Source organism: Siniperca chuatsi, linkage group LG19, assembly GCF_020085105.1.
Source record: "Siniperca chuatsi isolate FFG_IHB_CAS linkage group LG19, ASM2008510v1, whole genome shotgun sequence".
Classification (NCBI taxonomy): Eukaryota; Metazoa; Chordata; class Actinopteri; order Centrarchiformes; family Sinipercidae; genus Siniperca; species Siniperca chuatsi.
In genome coordinates this window covers 12,105,829-12,125,555 of record NC_058060.1, presented here as the reverse complement: position 1 = coordinate 12,125,555, position 19,727 = coordinate 12,105,829, and the positions used below count along the sequence as shown (strand labels likewise).

The 19,727-nt window shown below is 40.6% G+C and overlaps 2 protein-coding genes and 1 non-coding gene across 17 annotated transcripts in view; 1 reads left to right on the top strand and 2 right to left on the bottom strand.

The window, feature by feature from the left end:
* Positions 1 to 8,177, bottom strand: part of LOC122866771 (golgin subfamily A member 6-like protein 22) — a 147,932-nt gene extending 139,755 nt beyond the window's left edge. For 8 of the 14 annotated variants that reach the window (XR_006375805.1, XR_006375806.1, XM_044176862.1 and 5 more), the window contains exons 1-2: positions 7,599 to 8,147; positions 4,198 to 4,347 (exon numbers count right to left, since the gene is read on the bottom strand). Coding sequence is in view for 11 of the 14 variants with exons in the window: in XM_044176862.1 (XP_044032797.1) it covers positions 4,198 to 4,347; positions 7,599 to 7,859 (411 nt within the window). In the remaining 3 variants the exon portion in view is untranslated. Of the gene's footprint in view, positions 1 to 4,197; positions 4,348 to 7,598 lie in introns of all 14 variants that reach the window. The other 6 variants (XM_044176859.1, XM_044176866.1, XR_006375807.1 and 3 more) reach the window with 6 other exon arrangements.
* On the bottom strand, positions 7,470 to 7,551 carry trnal-uag. Its single transcript has one exon. It is a non-coding gene; the product is annotated as a tRNA-Leu (tRNA).
* Positions 8,178 to 8,263: 86 nt separating the features above from the next.
* On the top strand, positions 8,264 to 16,010 carry pex2 (peroxisomal biogenesis factor 2). 2 transcript variants are annotated; one of them, XM_044177297.1, is made up of 2 exons: positions 8,264 to 8,370; positions 14,294 to 16,010. In XM_044177297.1, the coding sequence occupies exons 1-2, from the start codon at positions 8,367 to 8,369 to the stop codon at positions 15,280 to 15,282; spliced, it is 993 nt and encodes a 330-aa protein (XP_044033232.1). In that variant the 5' UTR covers positions 8,264 to 8,366; the 3' UTR covers positions 15,283 to 16,010. The 2 variants fall into 2 exon arrangements, with proteins under 2 accessions (XP_044033232.1, XP_044033233.1); XM_044177298.1 differs by having other exon boundaries at positions 8,276 to 8,370; positions 14,297 to 16,010.
* The last annotated feature ends 3,717 nt before the right edge of the window (positions 16,011 to 19,727 follow it).

Here is a 19,727-nt window from a genome sequence, read left to right as displayed (position 1 = left end):
CTTATTAGCATGGACTAAGTCATGAGACCAATTTTCTCATTTGATTCCTGGGCCTTAAGATTCCCTGTTCTGTTGTTTATGGGGAATGTCATAAATAGTCACTTTTTGAATCACACAAAAAAATTGAAGACTCTCATCACAGCTGGAGATATTCCCGGCATTCATTTAGCAAATTTGTAGTCAACACTTGTTATAACCTATTTGTTTCTTCTCAGAAACAAAAGAAATGAGGTCTTCTTTGTTAAACCTGTCTTTTATAAACAAGGAAAGCTAACAAGCATTGCAAATGGGATACTTCCTATTTAAGCCGCAGCACAAGAGAATACCACGCATCTCCAGTGCACACACAGAGTCTCAAAAAAGTGTTTACTAACGTGGGTGTTTTGACTATGCCTGGTACGGTAATAATTTGAGAATTGAGTGGGAATGGTGAGATGACAGGATGAGTGGATCAAAGAGAGGGCCAGTGATCCCAAATGATCCCTAATGATCTGTTCTGATCTACACTGAACCCCCTCAGACCTTCACAGTCCCCCATACTGCCCTGCAGGCCAGAGGCTAAACTCTGGGAATTAAAAAATCTACCCAACAGACAAACACACACACAGAAAGACTGCACATAATGCACACACACGCAAAATTGCCAATACATACAAAGACATATCAACTGATGGAAGCAAAAAACACATTGATACAATTGAACACAGACATGAAGACCAAGAGATAAGAGAAAAGAAAGAAATAAGACACATCAAGGTTGTGCATGTGTCCACTATGCTGGATGAATTGTGTAACAGGGTTCAAGTTGGACCTCAGATCTCTCTTCTCAGAGCACAGAGCACACACACTTTGCTCCAGGGTTCAAGTCCTGAAGAAGTCATTGAGAGAAACTAAATTATTAGAGCCAGATGACTGACCAACAATAAGGAAGTAAAATTATATAAAATCCATGAAATCTTTTCACGTGTACACTCCCCTCAGGAGTGTTACTGTGTTAATCCTGGAATTATTCTGGAATAACGCAAGTGGAAAAGAATATGTCTACAGAGATCAATAAAGTGCCAGTTTTATTACATTATATGATTGCTAATCCTTAAGGTTCCAAAATAACTCTCCAATGAGAGTATAACCCAGAAGATTGAAGGAAATGACTACAGGGACGTTTCCTAGAAGTTTCCAAAAAAATTCCTCAGCACTCACAATAATGCTTTTTATTAACCGAATGACAAAAAGATAGTTCAGCATTTTCCGTAAGTTTTTTCACCTGCTGGAAAGCTAGCTAACTATAGAAACTGATACTGGCAAGTGCACCACTAGGATTGGAAGTCTACATCCTCACACTAATACAGATTATCTGTCCAGCTGCCACTGGGACAACCAACTATACATCTGTGTCAGTGAATACTACTCTACTAGAGAGAATGAAATCCTTTGCCGTTAGAGCTTGTTGCTACAGCATACTTGAACATCAATATTAAGACCTTGGTCATATAGTATCTGCACAGAATTACTAATGTAAGTTTTAACCTGGGTGGAGCACCAATTCAGTGGGGTTTACCAAGTCAGGACAATAGTGTCTCATTGCTATTAAAATTAGAGAAGTTGAATGGATTTTAAAATGATTCCCTATAGTTGTCTGAACTTCCACATACTGAAGGTATTGTCCTGTAACCACTTAAAGGGTACTACGGGTTAAAACAGATGTTCAAAATTATTCACCAAGTACTGTTTAATTCAGTTTTATATTGTACGTGGGGAACAAGATGATGCTATATCCGTCTGCCTATGGATGATAAATAGACAACAGGCTAATTGCAGCAGTCTAGTTCAGACAATACAAGCCTTGGATTTCATGATATTATGACCACAAAACAAACTCTGTTTAGTGTCCATTACAGTTCAACCCTATTGTGCGTCAACAAGACCATGCACTACGATTCAATCAGACGTTAGCCAAGCTCCTATTACAGAGCTCATTGCATCGTTTACATGGTAGAACGGTCCATAAGTAGCTCTAAATGCTCTTCATTTGATTGGATTTCACATTATGGACATCAGAGCAGAAACACACTGTTGTCCCCTGACTATCCTAATAGACTGTTGAGTGAGGCAGTCCATTTGTTTGTATTTGTTTACCAATCTAGACCTCGAAAACATACAAAGTAACATAAACAGACGGTGAGAGCATCATTTAAGACAGGTGAAAATGGAGATTTAAAAGCTCAGAAGATAGGTCGATAGCACGGCAACAAACTATTAGGTTCCCTCAAGCTGTGTCTCTTTGGTTGCCAAGCTGTCGTTGTCACAAACAATAACAAAAGTGTGCAAACGGATGAACTGAAGGACTCTTGGCAACTAAGAGAATGTCATTTAATCTATTTTTTCTTCACCTTTTACCCATTAATCTGCAATACAGAGCCAAATAAATTGGTAAAGTGCCTAAAATTACACATCTGGAAACTAATCTTGGCCATTCTCACCATTCAGTAGGCATTTGTTGTGCCATAGCCTGCAAGAAACATATGTATTATACAGCCTATTCAGTAAAGGCATCTGAGAAAGCCCTATGGAAGAGAAACTACGAACATGCTGGTATTTGTTGTTGCTAAAGCAATGCCATTGAAGAAAATGGAGTTTTAAATTGATGAAAGTTCAAAATCTACAGCTTTGAATGTTGAGAAATGCAAAGCATAGTATTACATGTACCTTTGTTGCCAGTGTAAAGAGCATACAAAGCTAGCCCTCTGACCTTCTCCATAATAGCAGATAAGTACTTTGAGGTACAATAAGCCATAATTACTTTTCTGTGTGCAAAATCCACTCAGAAGAGCGAATATTGATAGAAGCCTGGTCATAACTGAAATGGAACAATACCATAAGGTCACTACATCAAGTGATAACGATGTCTTTATAGTACTGCCTGGTGTTGATGCAATCTTGAAACAAAAAACGAAAAAAAAAAAACACATTGGTAGAGCATTTTTGCACTCAGCTTTCCACTCCCAGTCCACTAGGAATGAATGATAATTTGTGGTTTCCTCCAGAAAATGTTGGGGGCCACAAACCTAAAAGATAATAACAGAGGACCTTTCTCTGCTTAACTCCTTTAAGTTTACATGCAGCTTCCCACAGAGTTCACTGTATCTTTAACACCAGGTCTCAACAAAGAATTCTTGCCATTGTGTTTCAAAACAGAAAACTGTTGCACCGCTCCATGCTCGTCCTAATTGCTTTTCTATACTGTCATTATTCTATATAGTGATATTATTCTGTCTAAACAAAGAGGGATTTTCATAGACTTAACTGTTAACCATATTCATTGTGATCTCCACTGATTGGATTCTGTAAAGTCGAAGAGGCCTTGGCCTCGAGTAGTGTACACAAACAAAAGATCTTGGAGACAATGGTGCTGCATAATAGAATAGAAAGCCATAAGCTGTTATTCTCTCTCTTTTTCTGTCTCTCTTGTTTTCTTTCTTTAAATAAATTCTTACCACTGTCGTGTTTATGCATGCTTGATATTTGTATAGATGCTCTCTATGAGTAGGCATTTCATTCCATTAACATATGCTGCTCCACTTTTTGCAGAACACTAAATAAATGTCCTTGGTTAAACAGGAAGGTAATATGAAAGGAAGTACATTTATCTGTATATATCCAAAAAGACACTTTGCACCCGAAGTTCATGTTGCAAATCTTTGCTGGGTTTCCCCTGGACAGTTGAGCCCAGTTTTTCTTGTACATTTTCTTTGAGCTTACAAGTATTTCATGCTCTTGTTTCATACGTGTGGGCACACACAAGGGGAGTCGTGGGTATCTTCAGGTTGTAGGTTCCATGCTCCAAAATATACTATACATAATACAATCTAAATTTCCAAACTTGTGCTTTATCAGAAAAAGTTTTTCAAGAGAATATTATCTGCATGTACAGTTGTGGGTATACTGTGAAGCATGTCTCTAAAACCATTCTAAAGCTCTTTATGTATTGAGAGCATTTGTCATAGGGAGTGTATTCCCTGCAGATGGTTCTCCTGGAGATACTAATATCTTTTAAGGAAATAAATACCATAAAGATTACTGTAAATTTGTTTAAAATACAGAAAAATCAAAGGAAACAATGATTTTTGTTTATGTTCTATATCTTGGCCAACTACTTCATTAAGCCCAATAGTTATAAAAACATTTGTAAAACCTTACATCCAAAATACGATCAGAAGTGCGTAGCTTCATTCCCCAATTGGAAACCTTGTGGTCAGCTTCCTTCTGTAGATCCTCAATGGTCTGAACCAGCACCTGGTTCTGTTCTGCGAGGTCATTCACATAAGACCACAGGAAATTCACTTTCTTCTGCAAGAATAACAGCACAGCAGGATCAAACAGTGTGTTTTAACAAGCTGACAGTAGAACCAAGCAGTTTTCTTTCTATAATACAAATTTTTTTTATTAAGTCAGTCAAATCAATGACAAACTAAAATGTTTGCTTAAATCAAGAAAGCAGTAAACACATATTTTGTACATGAAAAATGATGTACAACTTCGGTCACTCAGAAACAAAATCCAGCAGTTTTGCCTAAAAATGTCAATGAAATAAAACTATTTTGTATTTGCTTTGTATGCTTTGGGGGAAACAATTACATTTTTGTGAACCTATGAAGACAACTTTTTTTCACTGGCATTGTTGTTTGTTTTCCCTTCAATATCCACTGGTGGCAACTAAATTGTGATTTATATATTTAGGATTATGTTTAGGCAAATAAAACAGAAGAGAAAGATCACTAACAAACAAAAAAAACTATATCAAATGTTTAAAACACACTGAATTACAGCATGGGAAGGGACACAAATGCTAGTCTACGATGTTGAAGTGAAACACCAAACCAATCCATCCACGCCAATTTTCACGCTGCAACTTTTCACTGTGCTATAAGAACATCACACTACCTCCTACGTTGGGGACAAAAGTTGCCAATGAATATAAATCATTATTACAAATTAGTTGCAATATGAATGTAGCTCCTAAGAGACAGAGTTCCAAAGACAGTATGTCATCTTCCCTGACCTATAAATGTAGTACTCCCTCTTGGCAAATCAGTGTTTTTGAAATTGACAGATTAAGGAAGTGAGATGCATAGTTTCCCGAAGATCCGTCAAACGTAAAAGTGATGTCAGATGTCACTTTGACACACAACTGAATGAACAGGAAAAGGCCTCCAATGTTGATGCCTCAGAAGGGAAACATGAGAGCTCCCCAGACAAACAGGATAACAGAATCTGAAAATGTATGTTTTATTTAGTTATATTTAACCCTTATGTCTTTAGAGTAGTCCCATTGAGATTAAGAATGTGATTAAACAGGGAGATACATGGGGTGGAGAGTCAATAGTCTCGCAGCGCAGGTTGTAATTCTTTTAGTTTGTGACAAAAACACACATCTGAAGACAACGAGTAGAAATTGTGGTGATGGTGAAATCCACTGCTGATGGCCACAGTCTCTCGTTCCACCGCAACAAGTAGCCCATGCATTTTTAACATCTGGATTAGGACCCACAAAACGAGAGCAGCAACACCTTGCTTATGAGGGAAGCTGAGATATGTAATTCATAGCCTAAGATAACATCATCAAAGCTGATGATTCTTTACATCAGATTTACGGCAGCTCTATTGCTTATTGTAATACATTTTGACTTGCATCACTTGCTTACTTATGTTTAGTTTAATAACACATCCATTTTAACCATATGCTTGTTATTAGTAGGACTTTATAGTAGGATTGAATTTCCTGTCTAAATCATTGCCCTACTTTCATCATGAATCATCACCTTCATGGGGGGTATTAAATTGGTTTTGAAATTTAAAACTTGTTTTACTTCCCAGAACCTCTATATAAAACTAGCCCAGCAATGGAGGTCAGATAGTCTTGGCTGTCATACAGCAGCCCGCCTAGGATTCACAATAGATGACCTCTGAACTGTATTATTAGAAAGGAATACTTCATGAGCAGGCAAGAGTATGTAGTTGGTCAGGGGTTAGGGCAGGTTCAGAAAGATGTTGTTTCCTGTTGCTGCTTTATGTCTGGGAGAATGCATTTCTAAGTACACATTTTATTGTTTACAAAAAATAGGTCACCTGAACATGCTTCACAACTGACATAATATATCAAATCTGCACAGTTCTTCAGTACAGTCTTTCGGGTCAGTCTTTTATCTCAGTTAAAAAAACCTGCTTGTGCAGTTGTTCCTTAAAGAGATTGTACAGGTAGCCAGATACCCTATATATACAATGATTGCAGCTCTGATTAAAAAAAAAAAGAGTGCCACTGAATTTCAGAATTTTCTTGCCTTAGAGGAGCACCTGTACATCTATGTTCATGAACCTCTGTCCCCTACAGCCAAAAAAGTCAACAAGCAGTTTATACCGTCCCTTGACGCATAATATAAAACTGATGTATAGCTTCAGGGGAGAGTAACTTTACAAAGACAGTAGATGTGACAGTATCTAAGATAACATTCTAGGGTTGACATTGTATTTTAAAGGTGTGGAACTGAAAATGCATCCATTATATAAAACTCAATAGCATGTTGGTTTACTGTTTTCCAGTTTTGGAACAGCTATTCAGGATCACTGCCCTAAAGCATAAGAAAAACATTTTTATATGAATTCTTTCATTAGGAGGTTGTTCAAGTGTTTTAACATGTTAGGAAACATCCTAAACCTACAGTGGGTTCATGGATGAATGGGCGTTGTGTTTTCAATGGACAAGCTTTGTGATTAACTGTCCACATCAACCTTTAGGACTTGGGAGCTCCTGGGTTCTAAACACATAACCTTGTTAAACAGGCCAGCGACTGGGGCCGGCTGACTGAAACCCATCTCTGAAACCTTGTTACCTGTGCTTTGATGCACAGCCCAGCTCACACGGGCTACATTCTGTAGCTAAATGATGTCACATGACAATCCTGATGATTAGAAACCTCTCTTTTTTAAATATGAGTGTGGATCTGTGTTCCTGATCTCTGCCGCTCAGATGGAAACATAATGCAATTTGCCACCTGTTACAAGTGCTGCGGCTTTATGAAAGCACCCCTGCGCTTCCTCCTGTCATTTGTCTGACAGGACGGAGGTCATCTTCTGATGCCCGAGTCACGCTGAACAGGATGCTCTTTGATTTGTATTGGATGGATGGTAACCTAATGACAATAGATGTCTGCAGAAAACTACACATCTTGTAGAGACTTCAGGGTCTGAATGGGGTACTCAATAATGCTTTTTAATATATATATATATATAATTGACGCTGTTCACATGAATACAATCCAGGGTGCAGAAACCTCGATGGTTAACTACGGAGGATGTGCCCAGTGGAATGAGGAACACTTGATGTCAGTGTTAAATTAGTCCCTATAGATGACTAGGGGATCTATATTTGATTACGATGACCTGACTATACATCCAGCCCACTGAGGTCATAATGGAAGCGGTGGGATTCGAACCCACGCCTCGAGAGAGACTGGAGCCTAAATCCAGCGCCTTAGACCGCTCGGCCACGCTACCGTTGTCACGCTGCAATTCAAAAAACATCTGGACGAAGATTTACTAACCTGCATCAGTTCCTCTCTGGTTAAAGTGTTGTCCAACTCAAGAAATCTCAACCTCTGCTCGTAAAGTCCTTTGAACTCGTATAGAAGCTGTTTCACGTTGTTTGTCTCGGTCTCAAGACCCTGGATGGCAACTTTCAGCTCTACTTCGCCTGAGGGAGAGGGCAGGTTCAAAGCATCACTTCCATGTCCCGACAGCTTCGAGTTGTCCCCTGACTCTGGTGATGTTGTCTTTTGGTTCATGGTTGTGCAAGTTTTCAGCATTGCTCAAATAAAGTATCTGCACTGTTTATGAAACAAACCACAGTCTTGAAATGGCTAACTAGCTAACTATCAAAATCGTGGCTTGTCACTCTGATTAAATCTTTGCACTGCCTTATAGTTTACACTATTAGACAATAGTAACCTGAAAAAAGTCAATGCATGGCATTTAGAGTGCATGTTAGACATTATCTGTGTTACTTTATGTGAATTACCGTGGCTTCTCCAACAACTTGGTCGCTATGTGCCGTTACTACAACGGAGGACGACTATGAGTGTATTATTTCCAGACCGAACGACGCTTCCCCCTGCAGTTTGCCGCTGTGTTAGCGCTGTGTGTTCTGATTGGCTAATTTTGACGATTGGCCTCGTAATTGTGACGTACCTGCACACCATTGGTGAGTTTTCTTCAAGAGGCGGGGTACATTTTTACAACCCGGAAATACAGATTGTTTTAGTCGTATCAGGGAGGACTGGACTACATTGAGTTCACCTTTCCCCTGAAAAGAAATGGGTAAATATATATTCGTTGTGTTATTTAGCGAACATTCAAGTATGGATTATTTTCTTCCATATCCTAGTATTTCCACAGGAAACTCAAATGCGGCTCGTCGGCTTCTTTTAAGCGGCTTAAAGACTCGTGGTCTAATGTTATCACCTCCTTGTTGCTGTCTAGTGACTGTTGTTTCTCCAAAGATGTATTTGTTCCCTTTTCATGCATGTTTTGCATTTAAAATCAAATCGATGGTTGATGTCTATCGATGTGCATAGCGCATACGGTTCAAATGACCAACTCTTGTGATTCATTACGAGTCCTCTCCAGGTATATTTACCAACTGCAACTTTGGATGGTAACCTTGTAAGAGTGTGTTCCCGTAGGAGTGTGTTATACTGCTCTGCACATAATTCCATTATTCCCCTAAATAATCAGTGCCAGAGATCAAAACCTTCCACATTGAGATTCAAGGCAAAGTTGATCTTATTGATTTTCAAGAGACTACTCACTTCATTTCTCTCATCCCAATCATCACTCCTCTACTCTTATCTATCTCTTGGTTATATCTCTCTTTTCCAGTGGCTTTGACTGTATTGCTCTTGCACACTCTGCCACAACCTAATCCCCACTGTGATTATCACATAATGCTCTTGCCTTATTATCAAAATGGAGCAGATTTAGGTTTTGTTGTTGTTAAAGATTGATGGGCATGGGCTAAAAAATTAGAGACAATGTCATTATGAGGAGAATGTGGAGCGGCTGATTGCATGAGATTGAAGTATAGGCGTTTGCCTCTGGAGCTAAACACTTAGTGTAATGAGTGTGTTTTTAAGGGAGTCACTGAAGTTAAATTGGGCTGTGATCTCACTCTGGGGTTATAAGGTCATTTTATACAGTTTCCAGATGAAGGCAAGTGATAAAGGCAGTGGGGTTATCTGTGCACTTATTTTTTAAAGAATTCCATCCTAGATGGATTAGCTTTATAGTTTTAGTCATAAAACAAAAAACATTATACTGCACATACATAGTGGCCTATTTCATAAAGTAAAATGGCTTCAACTAATATATATATTTTCTGACCAAGGTTTTTAATTTCAGTCATTTAAATTTTAGAAGCTCTAATCAGCAAACATTAGGCATTATACTGGATAAATGACTAACAATTAATTAAATATTTTTTCCATATTTGCAGTGCACTAGCTATAATGTGTACATTGCCAGAAGGCACTTTTTTCTTATTTTTGCAGGAAATCAAGGCATTAACTTCCAAATTCAGATGAAAGTATAACATGTCAACATGTCATTAGGGGTGCAATTTGTAGCGGCAGCAATCCAATTCCCCAAATTGATTCGTAGATACATATCAAAGATGAATTCCTAAAAGTAGCTAGCATCTGTTCAGTGGGGTTGACTGTGGCAAACTCTTAAATCTCTCATCCTGCAATGCCCTTCACATTCTCATAGATTTTACTGGACACAAAAATCAGCTTCCCCTCAGGTTAGAATTTTCCACTCCCACACACATTTTAATTGTTGCACAGAAACAGACAAAATGTTTTCACTTTTATTATGCCTGTGTTTTTCATGCGTAAAGAGAAGCTAAGAAATGTGCTGATCAAATATTCCTCAGCATAGCACATTTTTATTTGCATGAGGTGAGGCCCCAGTCCTCTCTCATTGACTCCTAACAAAGACACAACTTCAGTTCTCTCATTTATTAGCTGTTCCGCTTTTTCTTCCACATTCATTGTGCCTCTCTGCCCTCTAAATGTTTCATTACTTTTTAAGTTGTTTTTTGCAAACCCCTGTACTTATTACTCATACAGCCTTAGCATACTCAACCTTCATACTCATGAAATCAATTAATTCTCTTAAATAATTTACCTTCTGAGCAAACCAGATTAGGCAGAGCACATTTTTTGTGTGTCAGATATGCTGTTCTAACTGATGTGCAATTTTTTTGTGTTCAGGCATTAACTTGGCCCTCACCCCATGGCTCGGAGGAGTCTTGGGTGATTAGAGAAAGAGGAGAGCCTTGATAAAGCATTAGTGTGTGACGCACACACACGCACACACACAGCCCGAAGACCCCTCTGTGCATTTGCACACATTCATTTTTCATGAAACAGACTCATAACAATTAGTCTGGTTACCGCCTGGGTAATCTTAGTGTCCCCGTAATGCCTGTGGTCTGCTGAATGACATCACTCTCTTAAAAGTTCTAAATCTGACATTCTCATCCGTTTTCATAGTGAGGACATTAGCAGGCCATGGCTAATAGGCTCGCACTCGTTCCTGGCGAAAGAAGGGCAATAAAGTGAGGGAGCGGGAGAGAGAGAAAAAACGAGAATGGAGTGCTCAGAGAAATAGGTTTTATTCACCAGAGCTTTTACACAAATTAATTTACATGAGCAAGGGAATAAAATGTAAAGTTGTAATCCAGCATGCTTTGCCAATGCATAGCCTATTTCTCGCTACAAGCATCATAGAAAGCCAAGTGAACGTTTATGCATTATTTCAGCAAATATATTATGCTAACAACCATAGCTAAGTGCTAAGGAATTTGAGCACTACACCACACCAGGAGCTAAATCGAGACTTTTGGACACAGTTTCTAACTGGCATGGAATGATAGCCTTGTGAGCAGCTTCAGAGCGCTTGTCTGCTGTAGAAAAAGCAATACGCAATCCCCCAGAGATACTCCACCTTCCCAGCATCCCTCAGTCTTTAGTCCCCTGCCCTAAACACCCTCATCCCCTCCCTAGACACCAAAACCAAGGTCAAGAAGAAAGTGCAGCCTTCCTCTGTCTATAGGCTATTCCCTGAATGCCTGTACCTCAGTATAGCTGAGCTGTGTATGCTTCAAGAATGTTCCCTCCTACTTTATTGTGACCGTCAGTCTCAAGGTCAGTTCCTAGGGAGCGGTTTATGCTTATCTGTTTTTCCCCTCCCTCATTTTTCCTCCTTAGCTATCTTTGCCCCCAGTTTTTTCTTCCTTCACTGTATCAGTAGACAGTAGCTCAGAGCTCCCAGCTGGGGGTTTCATGACGTGTTGTCTGACGTGTCTGTCTTTTTTGTCTGTCTCTTTGTCTATCCGTCTTTCTGTTGGGTAGCTGTCATTACAGCCCGTTGTCTAGTTTTCAAGAGGACCCGGTGCAGCTGCGAGGTTTCAGTCTGATGCTCTGTACGCTTTTGTTGCCTCGTCTCTCCTTCCTCACACTGGTCATGGCCCCTTTTGCCTTGAAGCTATGTTGCAGTGTGTTCCTGTTAGATTGGATGTTGTTGTTGTTGTCTGTAAGCTATGGTAGTCAGCCTTGAGTCAGTGCACTATCTTTGTCTGAACAAGATGCACAGGCTAAGGGAACAAGGGGAAAAGGAAAAACTCTCATCTGACCTGAATCAACATACCCTTTAATATTCACAGGAAGATGCTTTAAAAGTATTTTATACAGCTCTGATAGAAAAGCAAGACTCCAGACTTTTCAGGTGATTTTCTGTTGATTTTTGGTCAAATCCTCTAACCTGCCTTCTGACTCTGGTGGTTGTCAGCCACAGACTTTCCAAGAGAGGGCATTTAGTCTCTGGGTCGGTTGGTTGGCTGACCCATGAGAGAATCAAGTCAATATATATCTTGGTCTGTGTGTGTGTGCGTGCGTATACATCAGAGAAAGAGTCTGTCTGCTTGTATCTGTGTATGCTTTTTGTGTGCAAATGCTGTAGTGTCTGTCCTCTAACACACACCATGCCAGTACTCTGTAAACACTGGCATTGACTGTGACTTTTGACTATTACATAAGGAACATGGATTTCCAGCTGTCCACGGTAAAAGCCCTGTAAATTCAAATGCTTAATTTTTATAGGCAGCCCGGCATTGACTGAAGTGTCTGCTTGTTATATATTTGGCAAGTGCTGCAAGTCTGAAGGGAAGCTGTCAATAGCAATCCCAGCTATTGATATGGCAGTGGGCAGGAGATGTTACTTGGCCCCCGACTCCGGCATCCCTCTGATCCCTCTACATCATAATTACATTAATATTGACAGACCCTTGACAATAGTCACATTACTATTGATAGGTGGCTGTCAATACCGTGTTTCCCCAAATAAAACATATTCATTCATAACTTGTAAACTGCTCGATAAAAGGCTTTGAGAAGAATATTGGACTCGGCCGGGTTTACTCTCCCGAGAGGGCTGCTGCTGTGACGGGGATTTCCACCACCTGTGTGTGTGCAACCATGGACTGATAGATTAATTTAGCTCTGTATTACAGCTCTGCATAGATCAAGGCTACCCTTGACATACTTACATAGTCTCACACACACACACACACACACAGGCACATAATCTGCACATTTTCTCCCATCAAGGAAAAACTTTCCGATTAAGCTAAACAAATGGAGCCTGTTTATTGGTTACCATACACATTCAGACTACCTCTATTTTTTTTTTTTTTTTTTTTTTTTTAATTCCAAACTCTAGTTCCGTCTCAGGCGAAGTTCTAGTCACTATACATGGCAGCATTTCAAATGCAGCTCAATGAATTTGTCACACCTGCTTACTTCAGCATGAATTCACTCTTTTTCATTCATTTGCTAATTCTAACTTAGTTGGAAGGTGTATCCTGGCTCTATTGAAACATCAGGAATACACAGATGGTCCTGTGCACCACAATAAACCCAAGCATTGCCACCGCATATTAGAGTGTTTTTTTTTTACCTCCTCGAGAAACGTCTAAAGTGACCATCATCTCTCTCTCTTTCTGTCAGAACTGCCATATTTACCCGGCTGAAATCTCTTTTAAAGCCTCATGACAAATCCTGTTCAGCGAGACACAAAAGCCACTGTCAAAAAAAGGCCTCTCTCTCTCTCTCTCTCTCTCTCTCTCTCTCTCTCTCTCTCTCTCTCTCTCTCTCTCTCTCTCTCTCTCTCTCTCTCTCTCTCTCTCTCTCTCTCGGGGCCTCTTGCTCTGTCTCTCATGCCTTAGTTAGTCTCCCACTTCTTAAGCGTTTCATTTGAGGAAAGGGCAGATAAAACTGGGGGAACTATGAGCAGTTTGGAAACGTATGCAACGCAAAATAGCCCAGACGTCACAATGGTGAGATCCCATATGGAGTCGACTCTAGGGGGAGGAAAATTGTTCCACATTTGGCAGATGTTTACGGTGTACCAGAGACTGTGCCGTTAGCCTAATCCCTAGTGATGTGATTTGTACACACACCCCTATCTCCAGAGGGAGCAGGCACCAACAGCCCCTGGGCTTCGCCTCCTGTGTGTGTGTGTGTGTGTGTGTGTGTGTGTGTGTGTGTGTGTGTTGGATTGTGTGTGTTTATACACTGGAGAGAGCAGTCTAAGACCCCCTGCTCCTCTGCATTGCGCAGCTCAAAGGTTGCATTAAGGACGGGTTTTACATGTGAAAAGTGATTTCCGTTCCTATGTATAAAGAAAAAATAACCTTCCTAACAGGATGGGCCTCACCTCCGGGGCCTCATTGCTCCCAACAACCCAGTTGTCATTTTAATAGTTGTGCCTCTTTATATTTTTGTTCATGTTCATGACTTTAATAGATCAAGTATGGTATTGCCTATACATTATAAGGTATTTAATAATGTGAAGTCATGAGACATGTATGTACTTGATTATTGGCAGTTTTACAGAAAATGCAGGGTTTTTTTACAACCTGGATCTTGTTTTTGTAGTTTTGGCCATCATTGGGGATAGCTTGTTATTCTCCTGGTTCACTTCAGTGGACAGCCATTTTTGACAAAGTTTGTTTTGTCAACAATAAAGTTGGTGAATACCGTACCACGACATCTAGGAATGATGGCCCAAACTAAACAAAAATAAGATCCAGGCTGTAAAAAGATCTTGATCTCTTTGTGCCATTCATGAAAATCCTGAAAAACATGATTAACTTATATATCCATGTGTACAATTTTTCCAGCAGGTTTGCAAAGCGAGGACAACCAAAAAAGGACAGCTGGAAGTTCTGGTCCAGAAGCGAATGCTGACCCGCAGACCCCGGTATTGCGCATCAGTCAGCTCGATGCCCTTGAGCTAGACTCAGCCCTTGAGCAGCTGGTATGGGCCCAGTTTTCGCAGTGCTTCCAGAACTGCCGCCCAGGCCTGCTCACCCCGCTGGAGCCTGAGCTGAGGGCTCTGCTCCAACTGCTCCTGTGGAGGTTTACACTATATTCTAGCAGCGCCACTGTGGGCCAGTCTTTACTGAGCCTGCGCTACCACAACATCCTTTCCTCATCTCCCCATTACAAACCTCTGTCCCGCAGGCAGAAGTTGGGTCTGGCCCTGCTAACCGCAGGGCCACGCTGGCTCCAGGAACGTTCCCACAGCCTGCTGCTGTGCTTGGGTTTGAGTTCAGGAGGGCCTGTGTCTGAAAGAGACGGTGGTTTACTCCAACAGGGTCTCCGCAATTGCCTGACCCTTGTTTCTAGTATCGCCCAGCTTGCAAGTCTCATCAACTTCCTTGTGTTCCTAAGGAAAGGTCGCCATTCTGTCCTGGCTGAAAGGATTGTGGGAGCTCAGGCGATTTTCAGCAAGCCCATTGTGATCCGGGACGTAACCTACCAGCACATGAACCGTGAGCTGCTGTGGCACGGTTTTGCTCAGTTCCTCATCTACCTGTTACCACTTATCAATACAAGGAAACTGAAGGCAACTGTGTCTTTGATTGTTTTTGGGGGAGAAAGTGCTAATGGGGAGGGAGCAACGGAAGGGCAAGGGGTGTGGAAAGAGTGCGGACTGTGCGGAGAGTGGCCGACCATGCCTCATACGGTGGGCTGCCAACATGTTTTCTGCTACTACTGCATCAAAAGCCTCAGCATTGCAGACGCTTACCTCACCTGTCCCAAATGTGGTGCAGAAGCAGGACTGCCTGAGCCAGTCAAAATGGAGGTGGTGAGGATTGGCAGGTGATGATGTGAAGAAGCTGTCATGACTTAGTTTGTTTTGAAATTGCAGGAACTTACTGAAATAAAAATGGTGGTCCATATCTTTCTAGCTGTACAAATGGAATACACAAATGCAGTGAAGAGACTCATGACTAACCACCTTTGTATGATTATATAAATGTCTTACTGCATTTTGATGTAAATGTAATAAATGATTAAACTTTATCATAAAAAATATTTTGTAAACACAGAATTATATTAAAACATGAATAAAAGGGTTTAACAGTCCCTGTTCTGTGAGCAGCCCTCCTTTTTCACTAGGTAGTCATGTATGAGTTTATGACTGGACTTCAGTCTTTATGATGTCTGTGTCTTTTCTGAACACACATCGACCTGCTATGTTTAATGTATGTGTGCATATATTGACAATCCTCTGCCCCTTCCGTTTCTCCGGCTGGACTTTGGACAGAACTATTTGTCTTTGGTGCACTGGACAGACTGCAGAGAACACCACACAGAGCATATATTTGATGAGTGAACGTGTTGATTTATGCTCCAAATTGGCTGTGTGTTAGTGTGTGTGTGTGTGTGTTTGTTGAAATGGGAATATTTGTTCTGATGAAAAATGCAGAAAGTCAGCTGAATAAATAATGGGAGGAATTTCTGATGCCTCTCATCATGGCCAAATTAGCATTTGTTGTGTATTTTGTGCCTAAATTGTATTTCAACATCATTAAAATTGATAGAGTGCTACCTCTTGGGTGTTTATTTAGTTAAGTGGAGGAGAGAGAGATGAGGGAAAGTTATAACAATCAGCACACTTCTCTCTAGACAGGCTCGGTCGTTCTAACTCCCATTATCCGTTTTCACAGCACCCCAACATGCTCAAGATCAAGGGGGCAGCCGGGGGCTTGGATTGACTCACACACACACACATACACACACTTGACAGCCAGCCTCTCTTTTCTCTTGGCCTTTCTCTCTTTTGCTGCCTTTCCATCTCTCTCTCCCTCTGTAATCTCTAGGGCCCTCGCCCTTATAAGACTGTAGTAAACTGTACCAAAACCCTGGCAGTCGTCTCCTTCCTCGCAGGCGAATTACTCTCTAATCCCTGTAATGAGTCCAAAGATGCTTATTTATGCTGGAGTTAACCTCCACCAGTGAGCCCAGCCCCAGGCCAAACGCACCCCAGCTGAGTGAAGCCTTTCCTGGGCTGACAAGAGAGGAGTGGGGTGGGGGGGTGCCTCCCGCCTCTCCCTCCCTCCCCTTCCTCCCCTCTCCCGCTCTGATCACTAGGGCTTAATTGCTGATTGCCGAGACGATCAATTTGAACTGCAGGCGTGATAGAAAGCCTATTGCAGATAGCTGGTCTCAGATCTACTGGCTCCGAAAGACATACACACATTTGCACTCAGATGAGGTTAATGTTTCTGTTGAGTGGAGAGGATAAAGCATGAAATATTTGTCCTCATGAGGTGCATGAATGCCCTGAAGAATACTGGGTAGGTGTACTGCCAGGGCTGATCGTAAATTATTTATGTTACTGACCGATGTGATCTTTATTTCTCCTAGAACTTCTGCAGGTCTGTAGAGTTTATGTGCTAGAGTATGTCCTTGGTGGTAATGCAAGGCCAAAATTAATTAATTGTACCGTTAAAGCACATATAGAAGTACTGAAATAGTCCCTTTTTGGATTAAAAGAAAATGTACACCTTGAGGTGGGGGTTACAATCCTAGATGATGATTGGTTTTGACATTATGCAAAAATCATCGTGTGAATACTTGGAGGTCCTCTCTCACATCAAGGACATTTTATCCAATGAATCCTATAGCAATGCATATAAAGCCCCAGACATGGAAGACCATTTGTCAATATTTTATGCACTACATTACATTAATGTAAGGCAAGTCCCAGAAAGCGAGATTAACGATGCATATATGATCAACCGTAATGCCACCGGGACATGTCATTGTCTTAACATTCAGACAGTCTTACAATCCAAACCTCTTTGCAGATATTACTCTTCAACTCTTAACTGAAGTCCCCAATCCCCAGGAAAGAGAAAAGATAAAGAAGAAATAGTGCATTTAAGTCTATTAATTGAGTTAGGCCATGGATTGAATTAGTTGGGAGTTGGAACAGGGCTCTGGACTTAAGGAAGGTAGCTAGGGTTCCGTTAAGCCTGTCTGTCTTTGGATCTTTTCTAATTCACAGGCTCCGTGTGGAGAAGAAAAAGAGGAAGAAGCCCAGATTCCCAGCGGCTATGCAAAGCAATCTGCACATTCACACGCAGCCATTTAGGGAGCAAATTGGCCCTGTGCCCCCTCTGACGAAGGTTTTAAGAGAAAGGGAATTAGGGCGTTGAATCCCTAACTAGATCTCCTTCTTTGATGAGCCTCTTTATCCGCCTGTCCCTCATCTCCATTTCTTTGATGTGAGGCGTTGATTTTCCTGATTAAATAGTTTTTAAAGTAAAAGCTCTTCTCTGGGCTCTGTAATACTGGGTACTTTACTGTACCTATTGTAGGTTCGTTTGTGTGCATGCTTGTTGAATGGTCCATCTGTGGTATTCATTAATTGGAACAGAGCCCTTGGCTTGCAGATAATAATAAGGATAGTACAATAGCTTTGATTCGTACATGCATATTTTTCTCTGAGATAGAATGTTATCATTTAAGCTTATGCCTGGCTTTTACCTCTTCATTTGAAATGGCTAGAAGGACTCGGAAAACCCTATGCATCACTAATGAAATAAAAGAGTAAAAACAGCCGTGCTTTTTTACTTCAACAAAATTCCATCTCTGATCCTTTTGCCCATGGTGTAAGCTTTTACCTACTTTTCAACAGGTAAGGGAATTACAGCCCTCTTGTAATGGGGAGATATTTCGAACAACTGGCATCACTTTCCAAGACTGAATGACATTTTTATGCCAAGAAAAGATGAAACAAAAAATGCAACATTTATTTGTTGACACCTCAGAGGATTTTTGACACCTGTATATTTTTTTCTTGTGGCATGTACAATATGTCAATAGGAGTTACAAGTATCTCTCATATTTCATCTATTCAATAAAAGACATGCCAAACATGAAACACCAAAATTCCTCCAAGGTAGTGAAATCCTAGGTGTGTTTGAGTTCAGGGCTGCAGCCGCTGCAGGTACCTGTGTTATGAGAGTTCTTTTAACACCTGCCGGGCTTTGGATACCACCGGGCCCAATTATCTTAGTCTGCCTCCTCTTCTTAACCACCTCTTCAGTCTAACAGGTCAGGGGGACAATCAATCACACCTAAAATAAGGAAGTAATTTCCTGAGCTTTTATCGTGGTGTTGAGGTTTTGTCTGGTTGCATTTCATACCTTGAGAAAGATGGAGCAGTACTGGTTTGGGAATACATACAATTTGGTCTTTCCATTTTTGTTCTCAAGACCCAGGATAATGTGGGATCTATATAGGATCTATATGTTCACCTCAATATGTGTAGTTTGGAAGAGCAAATACAAAGATCAAGAAAATACACAAAGTCCTTTATCTTATGATACACGTCGATAAAGGTTTTGCTCCTGTATAACTTAAAAAAGTTTAAATGTAGGCTGTATCCTCCTTCTCCACATCACAAACAAAGATATCCCTGACAGCATGCATGCATACAGTCACATATGTGGAGGGGAGATTCAAATAAACTCAATATGATATATCTTGTTGTACTGCACATCTGTTTATTTATTTATTTATCCACCTTTATAAACAATTTTAAAAATTCTGTGGATGGTTATTTTCATCAACTGGTGTTCATACTGGAATTTGTCATAGTTGATATTAATGTTATTTAGTTAATCCACTATTTAAAATATTCTACAAATAGATTTGTTTTTATTGCATACATTGTAAATCTGTCTGATCTGAAGATCACATTATTTTACATCACATATTTTTTTCCCCTGATGCACCATGGAACACATTTGTGATGCTAAGAAGCATACTCTGACTGAACATTATATTGCGGTGTTGTAAAATGACTGGATAAGTGAGGTATTTGAGACAGCATCAAATAAAAACACCAGAAACACACCAACAGTGTGTTTTTTCAACTTATTTTATATTTGACTTCCTCTTACACTAACACAGGGCTAAAGAGATGGGAGCAAACTTTACCTGACCTGTCCTCTGATTGGATGAGCTAGGACAGGAGTAGCGAGGGGATTGGACAAACGACCAGAGGGCATCATAGAGGATTATACACAGGTGTGTTGCAGTGCGCCTGGGGTAAGATCTGCCAAAGCCAAGCCTGTTTATGTGTGTGTGTGTGTGTGTGTGTGTGTGTGTGTGTGTGTGTGTGCATCCTCAAGTCTGTGCGTATGTTCAGCCATCTCAGTCCTCTTCCTACTGATGTCTAGAACAGACTAAATGAGCAATAATCTGCGCACATCCCTCCAGATGTCCCTGTGAATTTCCTGTGGCTTAAGGCGC